Source organism: Lissotriton helveticus, chromosome 10, assembly GCF_964261635.1.
Source record: "Lissotriton helveticus chromosome 10, aLisHel1.1, whole genome shotgun sequence".
In the NCBI taxonomy this organism is placed as follows: domain Eukaryota; kingdom Metazoa; phylum Chordata; class Amphibia; order Caudata; family Salamandridae; genus Lissotriton; species Lissotriton helveticus.
Window position 1 is genome coordinate 1,182,611,115 of NC_136071.1, and position 18,253 is coordinate 1,182,629,367.

Here is an 18,253-nt window from a genome sequence, read left to right on the forward strand (position 1 = left end):
AATGACTCCAGTTATTGCCATCATGGCATGACCAACTCCTGCGACACCTATCACTTCAATTGCACGCGACTGCTGAGTACCAGCATCCAACTCCCCTTCAACAGGCGCAGTGTGGTCTCTACCACTGCAGCCATCTTGTTATTACTAGAGCAAATGCACTGCGTCAGTCTGGCATGGCTGCAGCTCTTCACTGCATCGTCTGCTGCAGAAATACACCTGGACAATTGCAGTTGTCCTGAGCTGCATTGAGGTAGACCCTTTTTGACCTCTGACCTACCAAATGTGCTTTATTCAAAGCTTCTTCTGCAAAAATGGTATGTCGATAAGTAGCATCCCACTGCTGTAGGTATTATTGGGGCTTATGGTTATTTGCTGTGTCATCTTTCAATTTCTCTGTCTACTTCCAGTTACATCATTACATGCAGAATCTTCATTTTAAAACTTCCTCTGGTGATGAAATCTACTTTGATGATGGAGGGGACCCTCCGACGCGCTTTGACATTTCCAGTTGGATTTACTACAACCGCATTAATGCTACAAGGATCAAAGTGGGAAGCTTCCAAATAAACCCTTCTGGGGAAGAACAGTTCATCATTGATGACCGAGCCATTCACTGGCACCCTGACTTTAAACAGGTAATGGCTCCTGTCTGATTTGGGAACAAACTTGGAAAAAAGGTGAGAAACACGTTAATGTGAAAGGACAATAATAATCAAATGGAAAAGTAATTGTTGCCTCATTCACAGTCTGTATCAGAGGGTGATCACAATAAATCGAAGTTCAGCTGCCCTTCTAAACTCTAAGGGGCTTATGTACTAGTTTTTGATGCATGGCAAAGCAACAAGTCACTTTGCAGCGCTACTATGCATCAAAAGAAAACAGCAGGAAAGGGTCATATCGCTGAGATATGGTGTATTCCTGTGCTTTTTCACTGCACTGGTGCATAATTGGCTGACTAGCGTCAATGCAGGCACCCTTGCACCATGGTGCAAGGGAATGCATGACGTTACAATGCATACAATTACATACATTAAGATTTTTACAACGCAAGTCATTACAACGACTTGCGTTGGAGGGCCCTGGACTTAGGAATAGTATAATTTACTATTCCAACTCCAGCCTACATACAGTAGGGAAGGTGTTGGATAGTAAATTATACTATTCCTTGTCCTAGAGCACCATCCAGCGGAAAACCGTGATGTAATAGCATTGCGATGTAATCCCCGCATTGTAAACGATGTTTCCCAGTGCAAGGGTGCCTGAATTGTAGTAATTATTGTTTTTGTGCACGAAGGGACACCTTCCCACACAAAACATAATAATTGGAGGAATTTTTCTCCTATATGTGCTGCAGAATGTAGCACCCACAGAAAGAGGAAAAAAATGGGGAGAAATAAAGTTATTTCTCCTCATGCATTGCCAGGATTAAACTCACAGAGCCGCCCAAGGAATGCCTCTTTGACGCAGAGTAAGGCAACACAGAGTGAGGAGGGTGACAGATGGAGGAAGGCGACAAAGGGAGGAGGGCAACAGAGGGAGACAGAGGGAAGGATTCGGAGTGAGGGAGATGGAGTGAGGGAGATGGAGTGGGGGAAGGGAGTGAGAGAGGGAGAGAGGGAGGGGGAGTGAGGGAAGGAGCGTGAGGGAAGGAGAGTGAGGGAGGGAGGGAGTGAGGGAAGGGGAGGGAGGGAGGGACGGAGAGTGAGGGAGGGAGTGCAGGAAGGGGATTGAGGGAAGGGGAGTGAGGGAAGGGGAGTGAGGGAGGGAGTGAGGGAAGGGGAGTGAGGGAAAGGGAGAGAGGGAGGGAGTGAGGGAAGGGGAGGGAGTGAGGGAAGGGGAGTGAGGGAAGGGGAGTGAGGGAAGAGGAGGGAGTGAGGGAGGGAGTGAGGAAGGGAGTGAGGGAGGGAGTCAGGGAAGGGGAGTGAGGGAAGGGGAGTGAGGGAAGGGGAGAGGGAGGGAGGGAGGGAAGGGGAGTGAGGGAAGGGGAGTGAGGGAGGAAGGGAAGGGGAGTGAGGGAAGGGGAGTGAGGGAGGGAGTGAGGGAAGCCGAGTGAGGGAAGGGGAGTGAGGGGAGTGAGGCAAGGGGAAGGGGAGTGAGGGAAGGGGAGTGAGGGATGGGGAGTGAGGGAAGGGGAGTGAGGGAAGGGGAGGGGAGGGAGGGAAGGGAGTGAGGGAAGGGGAGTGAGGGAGGGAGTGAGGGAAGGGGAGTGAGAGAAGGGGAGGGAGTGAGGGAAGGGGAGTGAGGGAAGGGGAGTGAGGAAAGGGGAGTGAGGGAAGGCGTGAGGGAAGGGGAGTTCGGTAAGGGGAGTGAGGGAGTGAGGGAAGAGGAGGGAGTGAGGGAGAGAGGGAAGGGGAGTGAGGTGTTGTGTTTCTATCTAGGACCCTTATTCGATATTCCCGATTTATGCCCTTATGTGGTTATAATAAATAATATCCTTATAAAAGCATAATAACCATATCCATATTTAGTCATAGCCCATGCAGTCCAAATCAGGCGAGGCTACTTCCCTAGACTCCTAGAAAGTACAACGCGTTCTTTAAACAAACCAAACCTCCAGCAACCTGGGAATTCCCCATGCTTCTGTTTTGATTTGTCCTAGAACTCCTGCGAACACTGAAAGAACGGCCAGTTCTTAGTGACATCTTTTATTGACGTCTTATGTCCAACCTTACGTCAAACCCGGCACCTTTCAGGTATAATTATACCAACGTTGCCTTAAGCAAACACACGGTGGTTTGGAGCAGAGCGGCTATCTACTTGCCCGAGAGCCCAGCAGAGGCAAGAGCCCACGAAAGCCGCCCCTCCCTTTTGACGCACTGAGAGAGACGCTGTCTTTTCTCCTGCCGAGAAAATCCAGCTCCGGTGTTTCGAGATACCCTTGCGGGTTGCTGGGATATCGAGTCCTGAGAGAGAGATACCCGACCTCCTGCTTTCTATTACCCAGGTACGGAGCTGACTAAACCCTTGAGAGGATTCTTGATTCAGATTCCTTGGCAAAAACCAACTTAACTTAAAACTGCTACTTACTTACTCCTTCCCACGTATTAGGCTTAGGTCAGGTACACCGGCGTAGGCGTAGATTAAAAGCACCAGTTGAGTACGTTAGTTAATGTTTTTATGTATGTATATATTTTATCCATTTTAAAGTATCATATGGCTAAGAAACCATATCAATGCTTTTACAGTATTATTTCATAATACTCCTTTTACTGTACGCACTTTACTTCATGATAAGTATTGCAATTATGGCAATTCATTTCTCTTGCATGAGAAAGAAGACTGCTCAATAAATAACACCTTTTATTGAAAACGCCCGTCTCTCTATTTCTCTGCACTCTGGTGAAACTAAGTATGCACGATTGACTGAGCGAAATAACTGTCTATTGTTTTCACACGACTCTAGAGATACACTCTTTATTCTGAGGGAGCAAAGTTGTCATGTTATATGGTTGTCAGAAGCTAATCCCTTCTTGTATATCCAGGGAAGTTAAACTCCTCCTTGTTTACTGGAGAAAGTTTCTAGTGACCTCTGAGCTAGCTGGCAAAACTAATTAAGTCTAATATAGTCAGTAGAGACCTAGTCAACCTCAGTCCTACGTCTACACTGCTGTTTATATTATTCCAATGCGCAGAGCGTATTGGGAATATAGGAACTACACTACATGGCGCCCAACTTTTGGTAAGGCGATAATCTAACGCAAGACCTTAGAGTAACTCAGTCGTGCTTTTTCACACAGAACCCTTTTTCCGTAAAAACTCCAAAAGACGTCTGGAGTGGGTAAAAGGTTAATATCCGCCGGAACTTAGTAGGAAGAGATTCCTATGAATTAGTTTTTGGTTTAGTCAACGTAGAAGGATACAGTGTTTAAAAATATTGTGCACCTAATCTTTGTTTCCTTGAAACTTGATCTGCAACAACAAAAAACTTTCTGTCAGTAAAATGCCGGACGGTGACAAAGAAAGAGATGCTACAGCGTCTCAACTGTTGTTAGATGACACAACTCTCCAACAGAATGACCCGAATACTATACTCATTCCGGTCAACGTAAGAAGAACTATAACTATTAAACTTATAGAAAATGGACTGACATCACGAGGCGGTACAGTCATATTCGTGGTAGAGGCCCATGAATATCGGCAGACAGAGGTATTCTATTCATGGATACACTTTCCAGCAGCAAACGCTGTAACAAAAGAATTCCACTATTACAAAATAGAGGAACCTCCGGATGAATACACTCCTTTCGAGGATGTTAAAATCCCACTAAACTACCAAGGCACCTGCTCTGGTTAAAAGGCGCCCTAAAACATCAAAATCACATCACCAGCCACGTGGCCGGTTCTAGCCAGCTACACACCACATCCCGACATTGATAAAATGTCAGACCGGGAACTTTTAGCTCAGATAAAATTACTAATTAAAATACATAGACAATTGGTCCAATATGTCATGCAGACTTCAACAGTCCAACCAACAATTAACATTCCACAGCTGACCCCTCATCAGGGGAACACAAACAAAATTACACCACAGAACATACAATCATGTCTTGGTAAAATACCCGCAAAACGGGAACAAATTCCATCCTGGTTAGCACAAAAAAATTACTCAAATAGAGGCAGTATTTCCTGATACTACACCTACTGAGAAACACAGAATTCTGACTATCTGCCTTCCAATGGAGATCGCACCACATGTGGAGGACTGTGACACTTGGGGCACGGTCTTTGCTTCCATCTGCACAAAAACACATGGTGTTCCATCCATGGCGGTTATACCAGACGTACTAAGACAGATTCAAAATAAATACGGTCCAGAACCTGCTTTAACTCTGGGTATGAAATTACTGAATAACTTCAAGCAGGTCTCAGCTATATTATTAGCCAACATAAAAGGAGAAGGAGCATCTGTGGCGATCTGCCAGAAATTGAAAGAAACAGATATAGCAGAACAACCTTTTGAACTTGCCAGAATCATAGAAAAATCCTATGAAGAACTAGGAAGAGATAGTTTGGGTGGGAAACCAGTAAAACCCCAACTAACTGAAAGTCCTGAAAAGACCTTTATTAAAAATAATCTAAATACTCCAAAAAAGAGTTGGGATGGTAATAAACAATCCACTCCAAGAGAAAAACGATTCCAGTCCAGAGGAAGGTCTCCTCAACAGAGAGAAAGATCTTCAGACCGAGGAGGCAAGTCTCCCCAAAGGGAGCCCTCTGAGAAAAGATACAACCTTAGAAATAGGGATAATTTGAAGAAATCTGATAGATATCAAGATATTGATACACGTCCCTCTCGATCTTTTCAGACTTCCTCACAGAAATTGGAAAGAAGAGGACGGTCAGAACACAAGGAAGAGCACGTCAAGTCCAAAGACAAGGAACCGGGTCATCAAAAGTAAAAAATTACAATTTCCAAGAAAGAAGGTAGCCAGTATTAAAATAATGAAACATGCCGAGGATACTGAGGACACAACTGAAAAACGGAGAGTGGGCTCAGACAATGCTAGACAGCGCAGCAGAAGTGACAATAGCTCGCAAGATCCTGATGAACCTTCTGGAGACAGTGAACACGAATGAATACATTCAAGTGGAAACTGCAGACACCAGAGTTAGCAAACCCCATAAATTATACAAAATAACATTACGTATAGAGGGGGACAAGACTTGGAAAGTAAGGGGTCTCTTTTGGGATAACCTTTCAAAAGGCTATGACATTCTGTTAGCTGAGAAAGACTGGCCACCAGAGTTTGTCAGGGAGTGCCCTCATGGCGAAGAAATGATTATGCCTGCCTTCTCAAATCATATTCCAATTCATAAAAAATATACACTTGCAAGAAAATGGGCAGTGGCCCAAGCTCCTGCATTATACAAAAATCATGTAGGATGGGATGAGGACTCTCCTCCTCACAAAATCCAGTTAAAAAATCAGCCCACTGCACAAAGGCAGTACCCAGTTAAGCAAGAAGCTAAAAAACAAGTCAGGTAGATTTTAGATCAACTTGAATACCAGGGGGTGTTTGAAACATGCACCTCACAAATGAACAATCCTTTGTTTCCTGTCTCCAAGCCTGACGATTCATATCGTCTAGTTTTGGACTACAGACACTTAAACTCCTGTTGCAAAACATTTGCAGTACAAAACTCACACAGTGCAGCACTAATGAATAACATCGTGCGCAAAAAATATAAAACGACATTAGATATCTCTAATGGATTCTTTTGTCAAAATATTGCACCTGAAATCAGGTATTTGACCGCTTCTCAATAATGGGGTCGCAAAAACACTTCTGTCGACTCCCACAGGGATTCAAGAATAGCCCAGGATTATTCTCAGCAAGAGTAACAGAGTTACTACAAATATATGATGATGAGGCATTATCTTATGTTGATGACATCTATCTAACAGATGATGACCTGGAGACACACTTGAAAAGAGTAAACACCATAATACTTGGGTTTGCAGCTGAGGGTTACAAATTCAACTTTAAAAAGTCACAATTTGCCCATTTAACTGTCCTATTTTTAGGATATGAATTATCAAGTGAAGGCAAAAGCCTAGCAGACAACTTCTTAGAGAAGTGTGCTGTACTCCAAGCACCTAAAACGCTGAAGAACTTACAATCAATACTAGGTTTCCTGAATTTCGGAAGAACATACATTCTAAATTATGCAGAGAGGGTTAAACCTCTCTAGGAATAAATAAAATCTGATTTCAAACCAATAAATTGGACTCAGAAACACACAGAAATTTTAAGATCATTGCAAACAGACATGTTAGCTAAAATCAAATTGCAAACACGCGAAAACGTACGCAACCTTGTAATCCGAGTCATCCCAGGAAGATGCGGATTCACGTACCTAACCTCTAGCGAGGGAGAAATGGTACCAATAGCTTACAAATCACACTTGTACACACAAGCTGAAATAAAATTCAGTTCTACTTAAAAAATTCTAATAGCGGTTCACACCGCTGTAGCAAAAGAAAGAGCCCAAGCCCAAGGCAGAAGAATAACTGTTTTAACAGCAGATTCAGCCCTTGAGGCAATACCAAAGCCCACGCAATTTGACTACCGTGGCATTAGATCCAAAATGGATACAATGGAAAATTCTCTTGCTGCAGAAGACGTGAAATAATATTTTGACTCGAAAATGAAAAAACTAGTAGATCTAGAATATGAAGAAGAATATCCTCTGCCAATCAAAATTCTGCCTCTCGAACAGTACACATGTGTAATCTACATGAACAGATTTGCACAACACTACAATGTAGAGAAAGGTTCCTACAACGCTGCGTGCGCGATTGTTAAAGGTCGCTGGCGCTTTGGTAAATTTAGACCAATAATAACCAAAACTGAATCACTCAGAAACTGTTCAGCTCAGCGAGCTGAAATAAGATCTTTAAAGATGGCGCTTGAAAATGCCGATCGTGAATTCCCGACACTAATAGTGTGCGATTCGCATTTCTGCGTCAGGTCTTACAACAATGACTTGCAGAACTGGGTTCAAAACGATTATAAAGGTGACACAGGTGCCACAATAAAGCATAAAAAGCTTTGGGAACAAGTAGTTATTTTGCAGAAAGAACTACAAAAGACTCACGTGACACACACACTGAGTCATCAACGTGATTGCGTTCACGTTGCAGGGAATTCATTGGCTAACAGAGCCACAGCGGAAGCGGTTCAACCGGCTTCCGTAGCCACATAAAAGCGTACAAAAAAATACATAGACGTAGAAACAATGCTCGCGGTAAAAACCTCATTAAAAGGCGACTATGCAGCATTACCTCTTGGCTATCCACTCAATTATACATACATAATAGATGAAAACTCTGTTCCTTTTGCTCAAATCCCTGGAGTGGGGGATAGAGTAATTCCAAACACGAACAGGAGAGTCTTATTAATAGCAGACGCACACATGGGAGAGGGTCTAGGGCATCGAGAGATCAAGGAATCTATAAAAGAGTTACAATCAGAATACTGGTGGCCGGGGATGAGCTTGCAACATTACAAATTTGCAAAGGATTGTCCAAACTGCAACAGAGATCGCAGTCGTGAACCGGACCAGACTAGTGCCAGGATCCCGTTATTAGAAAGCATCAGGCTATCTATATGCAGAAATCCAGTAGGAGAAATGCGTACCCATAATATTTAAGCCTAGATTCACTTAAAATGCAGACACCAGCACTCGGCTGACGCCAGAACTGTTATAAAAGATTTGCTAGTTTTTATCGGCACATACGCAATTGGCATGCTACATTCTGACCAGGGTCCTGCGTTTAGCTCTCTGGCTTACAAGGAGGCCATGGCCAGCATGGGCATTGCATTGCGGTACTCTTCTCCATTCCATCCTGAGGGAAATGCGGTAGTGGAAAGAAAAAACCGGGACATAAAGCAATCTATAACGGCGAGGGTATTAGGTTCGGGTGATGGGTGGGTCAAACATTTAACAAGTGTCCAACGTAGTCTTAATAATCTGCCAAGAAATTCTCTAAAAGGTCTCACTCCGTACGAACTATTGTTCGGTACTAGAATGCACATTCAGGATCTAGATAGTCACACTTCAGTGGTAGAAGAAAAATCCTTTGATATCAAAGACCGTTCGGCTGTTTTACAGGACTTGAATGAAACAAGAAGAAGCCTGAGCAATATAAAGTTAAAGCAACAGCCAGCAGCCACTGAAGAAAAACCACCTGTCCCAGCAAGACCTGTCTGGATTCCAAAGATTGGGGATCTGGTCAGAGAGAAGACCGCGGTTAAGAAGGAATTTGGGCCTTCTTACAGAAAAGCAGTACCTGTCTTAGCTTTCAGCGGAACAAGATCAGTTGTACTACCGCCCCTTGCTGGTAAAAAGTAGAACCGAGTTGTATCCATCGACCTGGTAAAACCACAATCATGTGGCCAATAATAAGTAGTAGGCCCAGTGGACTCCCAAGAAATAGCAGAGTACCAAAATTTGCTACAATCCAAGAGGTTCAAACTGAGAGACTAATCACAGTTGATAAACCTGCAGTGAATAAAAAAGGACTATGCAACAAAGCCATGGAACTTGTGCCTCTTGAAACCCAAATCGCAACAGTTTGTCAAGAAACACCTGTCTACAATGATGTAGCATCGGACTATACTAATGTCTCCAAGAAAGATCCAAAGACATAAGAAAACCCGGAAGCAATTCGAACAATTGACAGAACTGCATCTGGCTATTTCATCAATTTCGATGACTTTTCTGATGATCCAAGTGAACATGAAGAAACGCCAGCAACAAAAACTTTCAAAGACAAAGTAACTGAACTCTTTCATCAACTAAAAGAAACCTATCTGATCTCACCATGGATTGAATTTTGGATTGTGTTAGGTGTACTTTTCCTCCTGCTTTGGCTCATCATGGTTCTTTGTTTGGGAAAATTCATTGAAGGAAAATACAGTCAAAACATCAACTTGGTCCTAAAGCCTCACAAGTCATCTCACATCGAGAAAAGAGAATTATCATCAGTGAACATGACAGCCAATCCAATACCCGGTGGGGTAGTATGGGACAAAACGGATTATGAAATTTATGGCCCGATTGAGCTCTTGAAATATCCACACCAGTTCAAGGTTTCATTAAGTAACTTTGTAAAACCAAGTACTTTCTCTGATGATTGGGACTTTGAAAATATTTACAATATGATGTCAGATTTAGTAATGTCAGCAAAATTTACAGAACATGATTATTTACAGGGTTCATCAACTTATGAAGAATTGTATTGCTATAATCATTTTGGTCATTACTATTTGCATAAATCTGCTCAACCTAGAATTTTTTTTAATTATAACTAATGGGAACATTGTGCAACACCGCCTAAAGGTAGCTCGAAAACATTTTGTGAGAAATTCCCATACTTCTCAGGGTTTAACACAAGTGATGCAGAAACGTTTTATTTTAAAATGTTAAATAAGACAGGAATGAAAACAATGTTGACAAATACTAAATTGATTTATTCTGAAACATTTTATGAAAAAATGACTACATTTGGTTTTGAATTTTGGAAAAACAACATTGAAACAAAGACCATCTGGAGTACAAAAGAATGGCAGGTCTAAGGTTTAAAAGCATTATTTAGAGCCTGCATGATCCCAGAACAATTAATATTTCTGAATGACACGGTTCAGCAAACAACCTATTTTGGTCTAGCCAAGATAAAAGACTTAAATAAACCGTCTATTCCGAAGCCCATACCTGATAGTAATAGCACTACAAAAGTAGAGATAGAAGTATCCCATATTTTTCACCAAAACAGAACACATCCTGATTGGAAAAATGTTTGATCTGGCCCACAGACACAAATAACTGTCAAGATAGATTCCTGAACAAAATACAGGGGTTAAAACTGAACAAGCCAGACCCAAGATACTCCCAGAGACAACATCCAGGGATAGTTACAACATACAGTGTAGGGAAACTATGCCTTGAGTGGCTACAGAAATCCACACTGGCTGAAATTAAGCAACACTTGACTTTACTTAAAGACGGTGCTGACTTGCGTGATTTCATACTGGGACCACGCAAACAGCGTCAAAAACGTTTCATAGCGGCCGGTATATATGCTCCATACAACGAGGCTTGGAAAGTAACACAAATTGAAACAGCAGAAAAAATACGAGAAATTGATCGTATTAATTTGGAAAAATCTCTTTCTGTTGTGGACAATGGGTTAATGACTCTGTCCTCCAGAATATATTCACTGGACAGTATTGTATCATCTGCTATTGACATAATAGAGCAGGACTTACTAATGTTACAACATGGTCAGTCCCAATTACGTTCTATTGTACAGCTTGGCTGGACGTTGCAAAATATGCGTTCAGGCTACGTGCCATGGCGTTTAATCAACACAACGTCATTATTCTCTATCTTTAACCTTACTGATAAACAAAGCAGTTTGGCACAAAAAGGAGCAGACTATACGATTCTGAGCATTGAAAAACTTGAGAGATTACCATTGACAATGTCAGAAAGACCTGTCATTGAATGGATAATACACAGAATAATTACAATTCCGATAACAACTTTCCAGTTTAAATATTTCCAAGAATATATACCAGCGGGCCAGTATGAAAGGTTGGGTAAAGGCTACATCAAGTCAACATGGAAATTACCTTATACACACAAATGTTATAGTGAACGGAAAAAGGAGGTATTTCTTAGTGGTAACAATTGTAAAAAATCACTAAGCGGTACACTTCTGTGTCAAGGTAATAACTTGCACAGAGCTTGTGAAGGGTCTTCAAATAACCTTTCATGTCACCTTCACGGCACTCCTGCAACACAGATAGAGCCATTCTTTAGACAGCTTTCCAACGGCAGCTACGTTCTAATAAGTGACCACAGCTGTTGTGGCATGGTGCCAGGAAAAGCCTATCTCCTGAGCGTTAGTTCCATGGTCACTTGCTGTTTGCAAATATTGTATCCAAACAGCAATCCAGACATGGAGGCGGCAATATGGCCTTATTAGAATATCTCTTCTATTCGAATTGATACTTTAAGCAGAATTAAATCCATTCTTTTACAAACAACTGTGCCTTTGACCTCGTCAAAAAAAACGTATGATCTGCAAGTTGCAAGGACAACGGCAGAGATACATTCCCTATTATCAACAAATTGCCCCGTGCATTTCGTAGAAATGTTAAGTCAAATCTTAAACATGTCTGATACCAGTGGCATCGCACATGTATTTAAGACAATTTTTTCGGGACTGTTAGCACCCTTTGAAACAGTTCTGGGCTTTATCCCGAATTTTGTGCATTCCATTTTTGGCGGTCTGCCTCTTCTATTGGGACTCGTAGCAGGAATTTTATTTTTGATCCTTCTGCTTCGATATGGCAAGCCAAGCGACAGACAAGAATCCAGGAACGATGGGAGAAACGATCCTAGCTATACGCTAACGGGACCGCATCACTAAAGTCCTCGGATTTGCCCAGCTAGGAGATCTAAGTACAACTTGGTTTCTTTCATTCAGACCAATCTGGCAGAATAGCATCTTACCTGTGCTTCACTGTCTGCTATGGGGAGAAGAATGCGTGTTGGACATCTGTCTTACACTACCATCAGCAGTACCAATGGATATCGATACTTTGCTAGGTCCTGTAACGACTCATGCATCGTGTTGTCCCCAGCGGCTACCTATTCTGATGACGGCATTCGTTGAGACTTCACCACTACAAGTAGGTGGCGGTGAAGTACGAGAGGAAAGCAGCACCAAACAGGTACAACCTTGTGTGAGCATTGCTGATCCAGACATGTATGATAGCAATCATTCTCACATGTGCACAATTTCAACCTTTTCAAACTTGGTCGAACTTTCACCTGATGTTGTGGACTAATTTTTTGCAAGTCTGTCTGAAATGATGTTCTCCCTGAACAACGAGAATAACTTTTAAAGCAACAAGCACACAGCGTTCCCTGAACTCTGAATTCGGCCTTCAGTTTTTGATAAACACAGCTACTGAAAACATTTGGAACTATTTTTTTCCCCTGTAAGCGACATTATTTTTTTTTCACTTCCAAAATATTTACCCTTTTTCTGGCACATGGTAATCTGCTTAAAGTAGAACTATTCTTAGAGAACAGAGCTTCTAATTTAGGAACTCTAGAGACAATATTTTACCTCAGCCTCTAGCACAGGTACAGCATTTGTATTAATATGTGATGAAATGGTCTCGACCTTCTTTTCTGTATTCAGAGCCATTTCATGTGTAATTTCGCAATTCATTCAGCTGATATAAATATGCATTTAACTGAATGATACCACTGCTTGAAAAGCGTACAGTACCAATACTCATTTTCGTGTATTTACCATATACCATTTCAAATGCGATTTATGTATTTTGGGGTGGGTTGGAAAACACACATGCATTGTTATATGTTTAATATTGCTTAGTTTTAGTAATGATGGACATTAATTCGTGGAGTGGGTGTTGTGTTTCTATCTAGGACCCTAATTCGATATTCCCGATTTATGCCCTTATGTGGTTATAATAAATAATATCCTTATAAAGGCATAAGAACCATATCCATATTTAGTCATAGCCCATGCAGTCCAAATCAGGCAAGGCTACTTCCCTAGACTCCTACAAAGTACAACGCATTCTTTAAACAAACCAAACCTCCAGCAACCTGGGAATTCCCCATGCTTCTGTTTTGATTTGTCCTAGAACTCCTGCGAACACTGAAAGAACGGCCAGTTCTTAGTGACATCTTTTATTGCCGTCTTATGTCCAACCTTACGTCAAACCCGGCACCTTTCAGATATAAATATACTAACGTTGCCTTAAGCAAGCACACGGTGGTTTGGAGCAGAGCGGCTATCTACTTGCCCGAGAGCCCAGCTGATGCGAGAGCCCACGGAAGCCGCCCCTCCCCTTTGACGCACTGAGAGAGACGCTGTCTTTTCTCCTGCGGAGAAAATCCAGCTCCGGTGTTTCCGGATACCCTTGCGGGTTGCTGGGATATCGAGTCCTGAGAGAGAGATACCAGACCTCCTGCTTTCTATTACCCAGCTACGGAGCTGACTAAACCCTTGAGAGAATTCTTGATTCATATTCTTTGGCAAAAACCAACTTAACTTAAAACTGCTACTTACTTACTCCTTCCCACGTATTAGGCTTAGGTCAGGTACACCGGGGTAGGCGTAGATTAGAAGCACCAGTTGAGTACGTTAGTTAATGTTTTTATGTATGTATATATTTTATCCATTTTAAAGTATCATATGGCTAAGAAACAATATCAATGCTTTCACAGTATTATTTCATAATACTCCTTTTACTGTACGCACTTTACTTTATGATAAGTATTGCAATTATGGCAATTCATTTCTCTTGCATGAGAAAGAAGACTGCTCAATAAATAACACCTTTTATTGAAAACACCCGTCTCTCTATTTCTCTGCACTCTGGTGAAACTAAGTATGCACGATTGACTGAGCGAAATAACTGTCTATTGTTTTCACACGACTCTAGAGATACACTCTTTATTCTGAAGGAGCAAAGTTGTCATGTTATATGGTTGTCAGAAGCTATTCCCTTCTTGTCTATCCAGGGAATTTAAACTCCTCCTTGTTTACTCGAGAAAGTTTCTAGTGACCTCCGAGCTAGCTGGCAAAATTAATTAAGTCTAATATAGTCAGTAGAGACCTAGTCGACCTCAGTCCTACGTCTACACTGCTGTTTATATTATTCCAATGCGCAGAGCCTATTGGGAATATAGGAACTACACTACAGAGGGAGGGAGAGAGGGAAGGGGAGAGAGGGTGAAGGAAGGGGAGGTAAGGGGAGTAAATAAAGGGCAGGGAAGGGGAGTGGGTGAGGGAAGGGGAATGAGGGAGAGGGAAGGGGAGTAAGGGAGGGGGAAGGCAAGAAGGAAGGTAAGGGAGAGAAGGGAGAGGGAGGGAGAGGAAAGGAGAGGGAGGAAGAGGGAAGGAGAGAGGTAAGGATAGAGGCAGAGGGAGAGGGAAGGAGAGTGAGGGAAAGGGAGTGAAGGAGGGAAGGGGAGTGAGGGAAGAGGAGGGAGTGAGGGAGGGAGTGAGGGAGGGAGTGAGCGAAGGGGAGTGAGGGAAGGGGAGTGAGGGAAGGGGAGAAGGAGGGCGGGAAGGGGAGTGAGGGAGGGAAGGGGAGTGAGGGAGGGAGTGAGGGAAGCCGAGTGAGGGAAGGGGAGTGAGGGGTGTGAGGGAAGGGGTGAGGGAAGGGGAGTGGGGGAAGGGGAAGGGGAGTGAGGGAAGGGGAGTGAGGGAAGGAGAGTGAGGGAAGGGGAATGAGGGAAGGGGAGGGAGGGAAGGGGAGTGAGGGAAGGGGAGTGAGGGAGGGAGTGAGGGAAGGGGAGTGAGGGAAGGGGAGGGAGTGAGGGAAGGGGAGTGAGGGAAAGGGAGTGAGGGAAGGGGAGTGAGGAAGGGGAGTGAGGAAAGGGGAGTGAGGAAAGGGGAGTGAGGAAAGGGGAGTGAGGGAAGGCGTGAGGGAAGGGGAGTTCGGTAAGGGGAGTTCGGGAGTGAGAGAAGGGGAGGGAGTGAGGTAGGGGGAGTGAGGGAGGGAGTGAGTGAGGGAGAGAGGGAAGGGGAGTGAGGGAGGGAGAGAGGGAAGGGGAGAGAGGGGGAAAGAGGGTGAAGGAAGGGGAGGGAAGGGGAGTAAATAAAGGGAAGGGGAGTGGGTGAGGGAAGGGGAGTGAGGGAGAGGGAAGGGGAGTGAGGGAGTGGGAAGGCAAGAAGGAGGGTGAGGGAGAGAAGGGAGAGGGAGGGAGGGAGAGGAAAGGAGAGGGAGTGAGAGGAGAGAGGGAAGGAGAGAGGCAGAGGAAGAGAGAAGGAGAGAGAGGGAGACAGAGAGAGAGGGAGTGAGACAGTCAGAGTGAGGGAGAGAGAGGGAGAGGGAGTGAGTCAGTCAGAGTGAGAGACAGAGGGAGACAGGGAGGAAGAGAGAGGGATGGAGGGAGGGAGACAGAGAGAGATAGAGGGAGAAAGACAGAGAGAGGGAGACAGAGAGAGAGAGAGAGAGAGAGAGAGAGAGGATGGAGGGCGAGAGAGAGAGAGAGAGAGAAAGAGAGAGAGATATTTGTGTATGCCAGGTCTGGTAGCTCAGTGGGCGAAGGCGTCTGCTGTGTTCAACCTCATGGTCACAGTTTTTTTTGTTCGTCTAGCCCTGCCCCCTCCCCCACTGACCCCATCACCACCTGTGCGGCCCTCGGACACAAACCACACTGTAAATTTGGTCCCCGAGAGAAAGTTTGTGAGTACCCATGCCTTAGCAGGTACTCACCTGGGCCCTTTCCTCTTGTACTTCTCACTCTGCACCTGAAACCATAAGTATTACCTCTGATGTTTTCCCGACTTACACCCTTCTTCCCTGACTTCCTGCTTGGATTGATCTATTTTTCTTTTACCGATTCAGGATCTGTTACTTTACTTACCCGATGCCTACATAAATAGACCAATCCTTTCACTCAATGAATCCTAATTAGTTGGCCTGATGATCATGGCTATTGTAACAATCTTCACTCTCTTAGGCATAATAACTACAGACGCCAAAAACCACGGACTCTGGTTGTCATTTAAATCTTTTCTAAAATTTTGTAATGAAATGTAAACACTTAATAATACAGTGAAATACTTGAAGGAGAAAATATTTGTTAGCAGAAATTCAAAAAAATCAGTCACTACTGTCACCTGAAAAATATGGAGTGGATAGAGAAGAGGACAAAAGTACATATAGATAAGCTCATTAACTTAATCTCTGAAACTATATATTACCCAAATGAGATGCTGGAAAACTAATCCCCAGGTCTAGGGACTGGCGGGGCCTCCCAACACAAGACTTCAGGGGGCAAAGGACTCAGGACAGGATCAGGACAGGATAGAACAGTTGGACCTCTTCTGCGCTCCCGACGACCAGCGCCGCACCATTTCTCCAGCTCTCTCCCTCCGCGAGTGTTCTTCCGCAAATCTTCTAATCAGCAATCAGCTTTGGATCTGCAGTAATTTTTCTCAAGAGTCTGTGCTGCACTGCTCTGGAGCGTCAGTGTCTGCATCTGCGTCTCTGGATTTTTGATTCTGGAGTCTCTCGATCTCGGCATCTAGTTCTAAGTAATTGGCTAATCTACCCTAGTTATACCTTACTTTATTCATGTCCCACCCTCTAACGTAACTTTTACCTCTAAATGTGGGCTCTGATTGGACCAATTAGAGGGTGTCAGGCTCACTCCACTGCTGAATTGGCAAATTTATAAAACTTTATTGTTACTTGAATCTGCCCCTTAATTTATTATTCAATATCCTGTTACTTGTACACATTTACTATACATTGTAATACATTTTATTCAATTCATATAAAGGTGTCATTCAAAAAAAGAGTTCATAGAGCACCTTTCCCAGGCTACCTTGTTCTTGACTTCTTGGCAGGAGCTCCGCAATGAGTTCACCGGGTCGGTTTGTTCTCCTTCTGTGCATGTGCGCAAGATGGCGCTCAAGCTCACGTTATTTGGCTTGAGTGGCCCGAATTAATACTAATAATAAACAGCAGAAAAGAAAAACGTTAGAATTTCAAACTTAGTGTATCAGTGTTCACCACCCGCCTCTACCTCATATTAATCTTATTTGTTAAAGAGAGTGTAGTATCTTGGTATTCTCTATGCTGTCCTTCTCTACCTCTAATAGAATGTTCAGGTCATGCATCTATCAGAATGTTGGTGATCTGCCTGTGAGTTTACAGTTGGCTGGGCTGAGCACCATGATGGATGCTCCTGGTGGGGTCTGTCTATCTTACTTGGAATAAACTATCATAAAACCATATGATTACTTGTGGACTTCTCATCATTACATATTGGCGACGATCTTAAGAAAGAACCTACATTTGTCAAGACTAGAAGTACTTCAAACAAATTGAAATTACGAAAGAAAACTACGAATTATGAAAGGACCTCCTGCAACAAGAAAAGCTACCCCAACTGCCAGCATGACCCCACCAGTGACCTACAATCGGTTGCCCACAGCAGTCTGGCAGTTGTCCTGTGTACCAGTGAGTCTACAAATTTTAGGTTGGAACTGTGCCCTCACGCTGGGTAAGCCTGTTTGTTTTGACTTTGGGACTCACGCTGTATCCTCACATGAGGGTAAGCATTTTATTTGCCAACTCTGCCAATTGTCCTATTTACATGGAGAGTCTTCTTTATGCTGTGTTGGAGCTGTGCCCTCAAGAGTAAACCTAAATCTTCACAGTTCCTGGCTCATTCTGTCTAGTGCCTTCACGTGAGGGTAAGCATTAATCTCTCTGGGAAGATGTGTGACTATTCAAGTTTGAAAACATTAAGCAGCAGTCACTTATCTCTATTGGTTTATTTATTTAAAGACTTTCCCAAGAGGAGACTATTCTCTACAGAGCTGGCTCCTTGCTTGTGAGCGAACATAGGATGTGGTTTGGTGATTTCTGCCTGTTTCACCCGTTTACCACCATGGTATGCCAAAGCTTAATTTTTGTGGAGATTCCTTTTTTTATGTTCCATTGTTTTCTGTGTTTTTGGGCGAAAATCGAGCCACTGAATCCTTCGTCAGTTTAACTGCCTTTCCTTGTTTAAATATACAGCGCGTGTCTTTCTCTGTGCACGCTCTCACCTGCTGTCTTCTACGGAGCTCCTGTGACGTGCTGTTTTCTCTGCTGGATCTCCCGATGTGGTTTGCTGCGAGGAAGCGCCGTGAGCCACTCTGCTTTGCGTCACTGTGCGTGCCGCCATGTTT

The 18,253-nt window shown here is 43.5% G+C and overlaps 1 protein-coding gene across 1 annotated transcript in view; it reads left to right on the top strand.

Annotated features, from left to right (window-relative positions):
* Positions 1–301: 301 nt before the first annotated feature.
* The window catches only part of LOC144784920 (vomeronasal type-2 receptor 26-like), a 106,520-nt gene continuing 88,568 nt past the window's right edge, over positions 302–18,253 (top strand). Inside the window, exon 1 of the mRNA XM_078664033.1 lies at positions 302–635. Coding sequence (XP_078520159.1) covers positions 420–635 — 216 coding nt within the window. The 5' untranslated portion in view covers positions 302–419. The remainder of the gene's footprint in view (positions 636–18,253) is intronic.